This window comes from Xenopus tropicalis, chromosome 3, assembly GCF_000004195.4.
Source record: "Xenopus tropicalis strain Nigerian chromosome 3, UCB_Xtro_10.0, whole genome shotgun sequence".
Classification (NCBI taxonomy): domain Eukaryota; kingdom Metazoa; phylum Chordata; class Amphibia; order Anura; family Pipidae; genus Xenopus; species Xenopus tropicalis.
The window spans coordinates 86769149-86782986 of NC_030679.2; the positions used below are offsets into that span (position 1 = coordinate 86769149).

The 13838-nt window shown below is 36.7% G+C and overlaps 1 protein-coding gene across 1 annotated transcript; it reads left to right on the forward strand.

Moving 5' to 3' along the window:
• The first annotated feature begins 2918 nt into the window (after positions 1–2918).
• cpa1 (carboxypeptidase A1) lies at positions 2919–13142 on the forward strand. Its single transcript, NM_001114209.1, is given in 11 exon segments — positions 2919–2985; positions 3529–3610; positions 4081–4215; positions 5822–5926; positions 6593–6694; positions 8527–8625; positions 9395–9505; positions 10857–10947; positions 11217–11416; positions 11510–11594; positions 12906–13142. Coding segments are annotated over 11 exon segments (1263 nt in total). The 5' UTR covers positions 2919–2920; the 3' UTR covers positions 13094–13142.
• The last annotated feature ends 696 nt before the right edge of the window (positions 13143–13838 follow it).

Sequence of the window (13838 nt, forward strand, 5' to 3'; positions counted from 1 at the left end):
TGATTCACTATAACTTTTGCGCGCTAAATATCGCATTCGCCTATGCGAAAATTAACACCTACTACAGGCAGGCGAAAAATTATCCAAAAGTACAGTAAATGATTTTTTGCAATAAAATATGGACTTACAGTGTTATTTATTCAAGTCTGTGTTTCCCCTAGAGTGACGCAGCCGCCAGTTTGCAGCGAAATGTTCATTTTTAATACAGTAATTTTCTGCAAGTATTGGCGTGTATGGCTAACATGGCGTGCGTTCATTTGCGCGACTATTTCTATTTGGCTACAAGTGATGAAATGTTTCGCCAGGCATGGATTCGCAGCGAATTTTTGGACGTGCGTTAAATTTTTTTCGCTGCGGATTTTTTCATGCGTTTCGCAAAACAATCCGCCAATGGCAAAACGCATGAAAAATTTGCCACGCAAAAATTCACCGCACATCCACAAATTGATACAAGTGTCAAAAAATAATAGTCACAGCAACAATTTTTTTGCTCGCACAACATTTTTGCCGTTTCGTGGATCTTTCTTCACATTTGCTCATCACTAGTGGCTACTATTTATAAGCATCTACTATTTATATGCTACCATTTATATGCTACCATTTATATGCTACTATTTATATGTGGCTAATATTTATATACCATTTATATGCAGCAACAATTTTTATACACTATTTCTATGCTACCATTCATATGCGGCGATTATTCGCGTAATTTAGCGCATGTACCGGCAAATACCGCAAAATCTTTCGCGAGTTAAATAACGCATGCAATATCGTGCGTAAAAAACCGCAAGTATGCTTATAGTGAATCGTGCGAAAAATCGCCAAAATTAAGCCGCGGTAAAAAATTTAGCGCACAATAAAAATAGCGCACGTTTTATCGCCCTTTAGTGAATCAGGCCCGAGATGTTTTAAAATTTAAATTCACAGCAACATAAACACATAGGCAGTTAATTTGTTCTTTCTTCATTTTTTCTTGTTTTTCTTTGACATTGTATTGTCAATTTTGCTCTTGGTTTTCTGTTAATAAGATTAAGAGAACAAAAGTATGGTTAATAACACTTCTGCTGATATGTAACTAAATCTACAAATGATAACAATCTGACCTTTATGGAACTATTACATGTGCTACCGCATACCTGTATGTATCATTATTGATCATGCTTTCTAAATAAAGACATATAAAAAATACATTTATGTTAAAGGACAAGGAAAACAAAACTACTGTGGGGATGCCTAGTTGTTAAGCAGCCCCCAGTTACCAAAATTGTTACCTTTTTTCCCTGAGAGTCTGCATCTTCTTTAAAAAATATACAGGCCTTAAAGGAAAAAGAAAGGTAAAGTCACTTGGGGGTGCCAAAATGTTAGGCACCCCCAAGTGACTTTAACCGCCTACCTTTTACCCCGGGCTGGTGCCGCTGTCAGGAGAAAACAGCACCAGCCCGGGGTAGCTGCCGGCGCTTCCTCCTTCCGGCTTCGCTGCGCGCGCATGCGCAGTAGAGTGAAAAGCCGAACTTAAACATTTAAGTCGGCTTTTTCGCTCTACTGTGCATGCCCGGCCACCGGCAGTTTAGGAAGTGGAAAGCGGAAGGAGGAAGCGCTGCGCTCCAGGTGCCCCGGGCTGGTGCTATTTTCTCCTAACAGGGGCACCAGCCCGGGGTACAAGGTAAGCGGTTAAAGTCACTTGGGGGTGCTTAACATTTTGGCACCCCCAAGTGACTTTGCCTTTCCTTCCCCTTTAAGAGTAGCGTGCCATCTCCACCCCCTTGCATTCCTCGTTCATTCACTTTTAAGCATGAATTTTAGCATTTCCTTCTTACTGAGTTTGCAGTTTGCTTTCCCAATACATTATGGATCATCCAATTATGCATTTGCTTTGTGAAATGTAATAACTTTGTGTTTGCTCCCGTGCTTCTCCTATGCAATTCTCAGCATTGTTAAATCATTCACTGTGCAATGGCTGTGTTACTTGCACTTTTGAGAGCTTACTTTGTTTCTGTTCGTTTTTTGGATCTTACCCTTTGTTTTATTTACTGATCACACTTTTTTCCCTCCTGTCCCAGCCATTTAGCTAGTTTTTGCATTTTCTTCTAGTCTACTTGCTGTATCTGTAGCTCTCCCGCTGTGCATGGTGTCGAAATTCCCTAGCAAGCACCATGACAGCTAGTTATAACTACTTCAGGGTGGTTGAGGGTACACTTCCTACACTGTTCATAGCAATTAGCCGCTATAGAAAATTACCACATGGTTGTCCAGTATTCCTTTTTGAAAGCAGTGATGCTGATTTCAATGCCAATCTACAAATCATATTTTTTACAATGATTTCTACCGTGACATTTCAGTTCCAGAACAAATGAACACCTAAAAACATTAAACTGTTTTCTACCTTGTGATATATGAAATGTATTGCAATATTACTAATGAAAGGTAGACTTTTTCAGTTACTCAGAAAGTCAAACTCAGCAGCATGACCAAGGGGATATAATCTAAAACAAACATGTATGTAACTTATTAACAACTGATGACATAAGCAACTTTCTAAATAATTAAAACTACAGATACAATGAACAGATGTAGAATTAGGTTTGTACTGGATAAATGTATTAGATTATTGTAGAATATCACATTCTAATAATATGAATTAGAAAACTTTTGTAATACTACACAGCAAAGTGTCAGCATTTTCACTGTACACAGTTACAACCAAAGAAAAGAGTTCTGTATGATAAAACCAGCATTTAAATTTAGCATGTTTGGTCAGGTGGTCAGTTCCCTGACTATTCAATCATGATCAACAACTGAGAAACTGCACAGGTGCAGGGAAGGCAGAGCCCAATCACTGCAATAAATTACTGATGAAAAGAGAAATCCTCCAGTATAAAAACCCTGCATTTGCTCTTTGTGTTCTATCTTGTGCAAGATGAAGGGCATACTAGCGTTACTCGCTCTGGTGGTGGCAGCCTCCAGCTTGGAGAATTTCAGTGGGTAAGTGGTATAGTGTCTGAAGACTTAATTCTTCCATTTGGTTTATTTAGTGTTAAGATTATTTTTTTATTAGACTTTAGATATCAAATTGCAGTCTTGATAGTGGATAACAGGTCCCATACCTGTAGAAAACATCATGCTATCCTTGATTGTTAAAAAATGAAAAAATAAATTGTAAATAAACCTAAGACAGTTTATAATATAGTTGATGGTGGTATCTGTCCCCTGCTATTGCCTGGGGTCTTCCTCCCCATCTTACCTCGTAAAGGGTACAGAGAGTCTGTTTAAGGCAGCCTTTTTAATGCAGAAGGGAAGACTTTTCTCTTTAATACAAGAACTGGCCATTGGAGCTTGTGTAGCTTGTCACTTCTCCTGCTGGGGTGCCACCTAAAAGGAAAAGGATGTCATTGTAACATTTTCTTCTGAAACTTACACACAGTATTGGTCTGCATTTGCACTACATTGACTATAGTAACTGGGTGAATATTAGAATATAAAACCATTAATACTTTTGGCCTTTCACGTCTTTGCCTTATTACACAGACAACAAGTCCTCCGAATTTTCCCTACTGATGAGGCTCAGGTGAACCTGGTGAGGGCGCTGGAAGATGAGGAGTATTTACAGGTAACCCCCTGTAGATATATAGATGATAGACAGATTGACTGATAGATTGTTTATTGAATGCCATCTCCTGGTGGACCACCTTGCCTATGCAAGCTCCAGTGCCACCACTGATGGTTGCTGTCAGCTATCAAGTATTATGGCAGGCAACTTATTAAAACTGACCCCGTTTTTATTGATGTGAATATGATATCAATAACTGACAAGACACTTGCTTAATAAAGGGAGGGGTAAGGTGCAAAGGGCAAAAAACCCTTGCACATTAACACTGATAGATGTAAGTATATAGTATCCTAACAGGTATAATTGACACCCTTTAGTGCTAGGCCTTGCACCCACTTAATGGGAGTAATGTGGTCTATATTAGCTAATGGTAAGGTATCCATAATCTCCAGAACTGCAGAGGAACATCTGCTGACTAACCTATTCACAAATAGCTAGTTTCTCATGCATTGTTACTTTTGATGCTTCAGCTCGATTTTTGGACAAGCCCCTCAAGAGTTCTTTTACCCATTGATATCAGAGTTCCACTCCACCATCTGCAATCAGTGAAAGTCTACCTGGAGTCCAACAGTATCCAGTACAGCATCATGATTCACGATGTACAGGTAACCAAGAGTTTTAGTCACTCAGATTTGAAATATCTGTCTGTACTGGTTAACATTGGTATGAACATGGCACCTTAAGAGTTGGAGTTATTTTAATGGCACAAGTAAGATGAAAACTAGCACAGTGGTATTACAATACAATGGTAGCACAATAATTTTGTTTGGTTCTTGGGTATAAACTTCCTACAATTCCTGTGTAAAGAAATATGGCCATATTACTATGACCACTATAAAATAATGGACAAAATTATCAAGTTTTATATTTTAAAAATGTGACTGCCAGTGCGCTCTGTTATCTGGAATATTTGGGTACCTTGGCTTTGACATATAAGGGATATTTCAGGTAATTCATATATTGTCTGTAATATAAAAGTGTTAGAAATCACTGTTCTGAGACCGTATAAAATTAAGTTTAGTTTCAAAACAGTCATAACTGAAAGAAGGATGGGGAAAAATGTAATAAAAGTTGCAAATAGCAGAAATAAGAACAAAAATTTGCATTTCACAATGTAATAATTTTTATCAGACCGTTAATACTTTGTAATTTATAATTGCACACAGCTAACTTTTAAAGCCTGCTTAAAGGTTAGATGTTCTTTTGGGACAATAATAAATTTAATAAACTACACTCAGGTGCAAACTATAAAAATTGCATTTTTTTTATCAGCTGGAGGAGTTCCCAGGCCATGTTAAATACATGCAAAGGAAACATTTTTTTGTGCAAAGGAATATTGTTTTGTATTGAGAATGCTATGTTTGGTATTGCTTACAATTCCAATGCTTATTCTGTTAAAGGGGAAGTAAATCAATAAATATTTTTTTTTTGTGACATTATCATGTTAGCACAAATGTTTTTCTTTAGCTACCAGATTGCTTGAGTCAGAAAAATTTGGAACAGTAGTTTACATAGTATATTGTAACCTGGAAGATGAACAAAAAAGCAATATGTAGTAGTAGAAAGTAGATATAATTTATGTATAAAATATAAATATATGAGGAAATGCCACCTTGTTACAAACTCTTCTTCACTCAGCATCAAACAGTGTTTCAGGCTCACATTTAAACTTTGTTTTTATTTTTAATAATGGGCTAATTATGGCAGCTGATGCAGTACCCATAAGTTTTCTAATAGAAAGACACCTACACAAATATATAGATGGTCGTAACTCATAACTTAGACAAATAGGGGGCCAGATTTTTTCTTGACTAAAAAAAAAAGCCATTAATTTTTCGAGACATACATATGCCACAAAACTTCTAAAAATCAGAATCCGGCCAGCTAAAACTTGTTGCGATCATGTAGAAGTCTGTAGAAGGTGGATCTTTCTTTGCTTCGAAACTTTAGAGGTTTTTGGATTTTTGAGGCTATTTTTTGGTGCAACAATTTGAAAAAGTAGACGTTTTGGTGCAAAAATTTTAAAAAGTTGCAGTTTCACAACTTTTTTGAAACTTTTTCCTGCATGTACTTTTTCAGTTCAGCCTTTTTAGTAAACGTCAGATATTTTTTTTTAAAAAAATTAGAAAAGATAAGTTTTAGTAAATTTGCCCCATAGCCTTGTGACTATTAAGATGAAAGTGATGGCCATTTCCATTTTGTTTTATAAAGAACTTGCTGGATGAAGAGCAACGCGATATGAGACGTAATCGTGCCTCTGAGGATGGAAGGTCTACTAACAGCTTCAATTATGCTGCCTATCATACATTTGATGAGGTAATTCAACCCCTTTCAAAATTTCTCTGTATATACTTTGACTATTGTTAAAGAGCAGCAACATATGGTAACAACATGGGTTCAGGGGTACAGGGGCATTCAAATGTTGCTTAAAAGTATTGTAGCAGCTTGGGATATTTGGGGATTTGGGCATATCCACTAATGCTATGTAATAATATGCAGAGCCTGCTAGCTAATTACAGTTGTTTTATATATACCATAGCGTATACTAAATACAAATTAGTTTTGTTACCAGAACTTCCATATACATTTATGCAACACAGTAGATGACCTCTCTATATTCTACTCCCACAAACTGTATCTGCTAATATTGTATGATCTATAAACAGTATGAACAGTCTTAATTACTCTTTATTTTTCACTTACCTCCCACACACAAAATACTTTAAACCATTTAATAAATATCACTTGTCCTACACAGTTGGTACACATAAAGCATGGTAGGATTTAGACTTTAAATAGAATTCTAGAACTTGATATAGATAGGAAAACTTCAGGACAGCAAATATATAAATTCTGTACATATACATGGACTCCTAATAGCTCAGAGAAATTCACATTAAATAAGAGCGAAAATGGATTCTTTCTTGTCCTTATTACACAAAGTGATGCTGCACTGATGTGAATTATGTATGCATTTAACAGATCAACGCCTTTATCGACAACTTGGTTAGTGAAAATCCAAATTTGGTTAGCAAAATACAGATCGGTTCAAGTTATGAAGGCCGTCCTCTTAATGTTCTGAAGGTAAGGTCACTGATTAATATGTTCCATATGACTAAAGGCGTATAATAAAGTAATGCACTAGGCACATTGTTGTGATTTTCACCTGTTATTACTACAGATACATCAGGTTTGCACAGTCTTGGATACAGAGATCATGCAATACATATGAACAGCTGATTATATATTTACACTTTCTGTAACAAAGCTGGGTTATTATACTTAATTATTCATTTTCTATTCATTTTAGATATTTTCATTTTTCTTTAATCACATTCTTTAATCACTTTATAGCTGTAAACATTTTCTTATAAAGTCTCCGCTATGCAGGACAATGGTAACAAGGGTACAATGTTTGGTGTTTTTAGTACAACTAAAGTGCTTTAAAGGGATTCTGTCACAGAAAAGCATGTTTTTAAAAAAAAAAAAAAAAAAACCTCAGTTAAAAGCACCTTTCCAACTGAATTCTGCACTGAAATCCATTTTTCAAAAAAAATAAAGATATTTTATAGGTAATGTTAAAACTTGAAATGCGGCTAGACATGTTTTTAATTTCCCAGATGCTCACAGTTATATGACTTGTGCTCTGACAAACCATAGTCACTCTTAATTGCTGCGCTTCAAGTTGGATTGAAATCACCCCCTCCCTTTTCCCCTCAGCAACCCATCAGCGAAATAATGGGAAGGTAGCAAGCATTGGTGTAACTATAGAGGGAGCAGACCCAGCTGGGGGGCTTGGATGGCATGGTCAGCTTCCTCTATACCTACTTTTCTTCTGAGACCATGTGCACACCTGCTCAGGAAGTCAGCTGGGGGAGGGGTGAGAGCAGGACGGAGGGGGGAGTGTTGACTTTTCAGTGCTCACCAGGCCCTTCCCAGGATCCATTGCATGGGGGCCTGGCAGCTGACACCTGCATTGTTAAAAATGCTCCCATGCCTCACTTAGTGGTAGATATCAGAATAGCACTCAATAATAAAACGGCCAAGTCTGGCTCAGCCAAGCATGACTCTTCAAGTTAAATGATGCAGGAGAAACAATAGGTCACCTGAAAGCAGTTCTATTGTGTAGTGCTGGCTACTTCTGAAAGCTCGTAGTAAGGCACAATGCAATGAGATGGCGCCTACACCCCAATATTACAACTAAAAAAAATACATTTGTTGCTTCAGGAATAACATTTGAAATGGCAGAGTGAATTATTTGCTATGTAAACAGTGTAACATAAAACTAAACCTTAAAAATCATGACAGACTTCCTTTAAAGAGATACTGACACCAGAAATAAAACCTTTTTTACATCTATCATAACATTGTCTTTGCATAAGCTTTATAATTTTGCCATAAAAGTATTTCCTGATGCTTTTACATTAGTTGTCAGATCCCCCATGTTCCTCTATGAGGGGGCTGCCATATCTGTGCAGCAGGAGTCCATTAGCATTAGAAGCTATAACTGACAGGCTGAGAAGGGACAGTCAGGTTGGCAAAACAGTCAGGTTTAAGAACTTTAAGTAGCAATTGCTTATAAAATCAGCCCTATCAGCAAAAAATTATCAACATGACCTATAGGTAACTTTTTATGTAGACTGATAAAAAAAGTAGTTTTTCGTGTCAATATCACTTTAAGGAAAAGTTGTTCAAAGTTCTCTGAGGATTGGCATGAGGCAGATAGAGAAGAGCAATAGGACTGGATGATTATATACACTTTAACCACTTTATCCTATTTTGCTTTTCTATTCTTGTAGTTAAATCAACCCATAATTATAGCACAATTCCATTATCATTTTTATCATCTTTCCTAATAAAATACTATCATGCCATTGATTTCCAATCTCTGCCATTTTGTTTTTTCTCCATTTTAGTTCAGCACAGGTCCCAACCGCCCAGCTTTCTGGATTGACACTGGTATCCATTCCCGTGAATGGGTCACTCAGGCCAGTGCTGTCTGGTTTGCCAAAAAGGTATGCATCACAATGTAAATGCTTTTAAAGTTAAATCTTAAGGTATTAGAATTCAATGCTTATATAATAATGGGGAGTAATGTAATTTGTCCTGGGCCCTTAATAAAAAAAAAAAAAAATATATATATATATATATATAATAAATTATAACATTTTTTAAAGAAGAAATAATGCTTAACTAAAGAATTAAGTTAGAAATGGTGTACATTATGTTTTGAGCTTCTGCATCAGCCCAATGCAAGGACAGTCTTTAACAGGGAAGATCTGTGCATCCAAAGATGCCCCAGTAGCTCCCCATCTTCTTTTCTGGTGATTTACTGCACATGCTCTGTGCTGCTGTCACTTACTGAGCTTAGATAGGGAGCCCTGTGACAAGTTTGAAGGCCTGGATCATTACTACTATAGAGATGCTGTAACTTTAGGTTGGTGCAGTAAGTTCAGTATATAAGATATGACATTTTTAGTTTTTTTTTGTCTGGGATGCCTAACCTACAACACCTTTTGCAGGCAGAAGGTTGCTCATCTCTGATTTTTTAAATGTTTATTCTATTTTCTTGTCTTTTACTTTTTTGCCTTTTTCACAGTATATTTCAGACTGAATGTTATTACTTTGCAATTGTGTATCTTGTGATATCTACACTGTCATTTGTAAGCTCACATAAGCAGAGCCCTTTCTACTCCCCGCATTATGAATTATGGGAGACTTTTGACCAAAATAGAATAATTTGTTATATGTAACAATTTCGTATATTCCCTCCCTTTTTTACAGATTGTCACAGATTTTGGTAAAGATCCATCCTTGACAAATACACTGAACCAAATGGATATCCTCATCGAAATTGTGACCAACCCTGATGGCTTTGTTTACACTCATAAATCGGTATGGTAATTCACTGATGGAATAGTAACTACAGCAACCTAAAAGCTCTTGTCTAGATCCCACTATCTAAAAATAGATTGCATGAGATTACTATTTACTGAATTAATTTATTGGCATGTACTGATCTTTAGTTACAAATAACACAATTTACCCAACTCACTTGTAGCCTGTCCTAAACTTCCATTAGGTTGCTGCAGGTGTAAATGTTGATAAATAATAGCTTATTGCAACATTTTTCACCATTGCAAAGTGATATGAAAATATGTTTTTAGCATCCTACTCTGCTCTTCAAAGGTCATACAAGGCACATTTTTTATCTCACATAATACTGTTTAAATATTCATGTTAATATTATAATTAAAAGAAAAACTATACCTCAGAATGACTACTTAACCAACATAGTTTATATTATGTTAAGTGACCAATCTCACCAAACTGGAATATATATATCAGTAAATATTGCCCTTTTACATCCTTTCACTTGATCCACCATTTAGCCATTAATCGGCTGATATGCCCTAGCATGTATGTGTGCCTTTGCTTGTTTGTGTGCACTGTAAATCATATGATCCCAGGGGGCGGCCCTTAATTCTTAAAATGGCAATTTTCTATTTAGGAGTACCCAATAGCACATACAACTAAAAAGTATATTTTTATGAAAATGGTTTATTTAGATGAAGCAGGGTTTTACATATGAGTTTCTTTATGCAATATATTTTTTATAGAAACCTACATTGTTTAGGAGTATACTTTTCCTTTAAAACATAAAGGACTTGTTTGTATTCGTATATGTATATATACATATATATACGTTCGTATATATATTCCAGTTTGGCAGGATTTTTTTAATAGGTCACTTAACATAATATAAACTATCTGTATCTGTTGGTTAAGTATTCATTCTGGGGGTATAGTTTTCCTTTAATAACATGCAGTTGCCTTGACACAAGCTAGTGTGTCTGTGAGGCAAGACAGCCCTGCAGTTATGGCTTGCTCAAGACATACAGGGCTTCTGCATGCCCCAGTGCACTGTGCTCTCTCTTGCATCTAATGCCCTTATTGGAGCATAATAGACTCAGAGCTGGAGTTAGAACTATTTGGATAGCATTTAATGCACATAATGTTACACCCTTGCATTACATTTTCATAGAAAAAAGTGTCTGAATTTAACATTTTATTAGAAAACCAATGAACTAATGCTCCAAAAGGTACACTTTTATAGATAAATATGACTGCTGAAATAAACATATGGCAGTTCCACTTGTCTATAAATGCAGTACACATCAGAGAGAAAACAGTAAGCTATACTTTCATACTCTCCAGTATTAACAGCTATTTTTTAACTTTGCAGGATCGTATGTGGCGTAAAACCAGATCTCCAAATTCTGGCTCACTCTGTGTTGGAACTGACCCCAACAGAAACTGGGATGCAGGTTTTGGAGGTAACAGTTATAAAAAAAAATATCTTGTAAATTATATTCTTGTAAATCAGGGCGCGGACTAGGGGTAGGCAGGAGAGACATGTGCTTAGAGAACAACGGTAGGGGGGCCCTGGGCATGTACCTCTTTGCCTGCCTGGTGCAGGTGCAGTAGTGCCCCTTATTAGCATGTGAGTCCCAAGGCATCTTACTGACAAAGTAGTATTTCTTTAAATGAAAATTATTTTTTTCTTGCTTTATGAAATTATCTCTACAATAATGATGTGCTATAGGTCCTGGCTCTAGCTCAAATCCCTGCACTGAAACCTACAGAGGACGTGCTGCTCATTCTGAACCTGAAGTCAAAGCCATTGTGGACTTTGTGAAAAGCCATGGCAACATCAAAGGCTTTGTCTCCATTCACAGCTACTCCCAGATGCTTCTCTTCCCATACGGATACACTAATACCCGAGTACCCGACCACGATGAGCTGGTAAATTACTGTTTATATAGTATTTAACGTAATTTAAATCCGTTAACATATGATTTGATTTTTAATTTTGTTTGTTTTTGTTTTTCAACCTAGAATGCTGTGTCAAAGAAAGCTATTACTGCCTTGGCTTCACTGTACGGTACAGCTTACACCTATGGCAGCATCATCAGTACCATCTGTAAGTTCACCAAAACAGGAAAACTTTTTATTTCATAAATATGTTGATATTTAAAAGAGTTCAACAGTGAATATTGTCTAAACCTCAGTATAATTTGTCTATCTGTCATAGTTTAAAGGAGAAGGAAAGGCTAAGTCACTTGAGGGTGCCAAAATTTTTTCTCTTAACAGGTGCACCAGCCCAGGGTACAAGGTAAGCGATCTAAGTCACTTGGGGGTGCCTAACATTTTGGCACCCCCAAGTGACTTAGCCTTTCCTTCCCCTTTAAGGAAATAATTGTTTGGGCGAGTTAATCAGTAGTGTAACTAGGGGCCAATGGGTTCCAGCTTCAAGTTTGGACCAGCTCTTTTCAGTTGCAACCATTTTCCCCTTTATCCATCTGTATCTGTCTAAACATCCATGTGGGATTGTGTTTTAGCCATTTGTTACGTCTTCATTTATTTAAATAAGAAGTAAAGGTAAAATCACTAGGGGCGGAAGGGGGGGGTGACAAAATGTTAGGCACCACTATGTGATTGTAATCGCTTACCTTATACCCTGGGTTGGTGCTCCTCTTAGGAGAAAACCGCACCAGCTCAGGGTAGCTGTGAATGAGTAATCCTCTTCCTTCTCTCGTCTATCTTTGGAATCCTGAGGCCAACGCATGCACAGTAGAGTGAAAAAGCTGGGTTTTTTTTGTTAAAGTTTGGCTTTTCACTCTACTGCACATGCGCAAGAGGCCCAAAGACAGAAAAAAAAGAGAATCACTTGGTCTGAGCTACCTGGGGCTGGTGAGGTTTTCTCATAACAGGAACACCAGCCTAGGGTATCAGGTAAGTGATTACAATCACGTTTTGGCACCCCCCAATGATTGTACCTTTCCTTTATTTAATAGTGGAAAGTCCGTTTTTTTGTGCCCATAGGGTTTCCTCAGTCTCATGGTATAGAAGGCATAACTTTTTTTTCCTGCTTTTCATATTTCAGTGCTTTTTTTCTGTATCAGTAATAGTTATGTTTATGCATTAGAGTGACTGAACATGGGGTTTTTCAGGCATTTTAGGAAATATATTTTTACAGTTGACCATAATACTTCTGTTTTGGAAAGATATCACAGTTCACTTGATTATTTTCCTTATTTTATAGCACTTGAGTATTCTTTAATACTGTTGTTTATTTAATTTGTTCCATATATCCACTCCTGTGTTTCTTTTTATAACGTAATGCAATTAACCACAATCATTTGTATCACCTACAAAAACAACTTGAATTGGGGAACGGATACCTAATATTTGGAGATGACATATTTAGAGATTATATATTTATGAATTGCAGACCAAGCAAGCGGGGGAACCATTGACTGGACCTACAATCAAGGAATTAAGCATTCCTACAGCTTTGAGCTGCGTGATACTGGGCGCTATGGATTTGCACTACCAGCTAACCAAATCATTCCAACTGCAGAGGAGACATGGCTTGCACTCACTATACTTATTGAGCATACCCGTGATAACCTTTATTAAACAACATTTACACCTTTTGGAGTAAATAAAGTGTTTTTGTTCACATTAATATGGTGGCTTTTAAATTAATTTTAAATTTATACTGAAAATAATAAATACCCTTTTGCCTTGATTAAAATGATCAGATGAGACTATAGGATATTTGAAGCATCCTTCCAATTTCTTGGTTCAGTGAGGACATAGTAAAATGGATATGAGGCTCCAACAGAATAATGCAAAATTTTCATTAAAGGAAAACTATACCTTTAAAATGAATACTTAACCAACAGATAGTATAGATGTATAATAGTGGCCTATTAAAGAATCTTACCAAACTGAAATATATATAAACGCCCAAGAAGAGCTGGCACTCATGTCAACTAAGTCACAGGAGCCTGGGCGCAGGTCAAGATGAAGAACTTAATACAGCAACGAAGGGATCTGTACTCACAGTGGTAATTGTTAGCTCTGGCCATAGTGTATAACTTATCTGGGGTAAGCACAGGATTTCACATGAGTTTATACATTATATTTATATAGAACCCTGCAATACTTAGGGTATAGTATTCCTTTTTAATGGATTTCCAGGCCAGGTTGTGAGGGTCAGTTTTCTCTAGTGGGTAGGGTTGCCACCTGATCGATATTTTACATTTATTTGTAAAAATGATACTTAATGACAATGCTAGTGTCACACTGGCCCACTGGGATACAAGAATACTAACCATTTGGCCTTTTTCTTGGCCATTCCCTTTTTATGCTTGGAAAC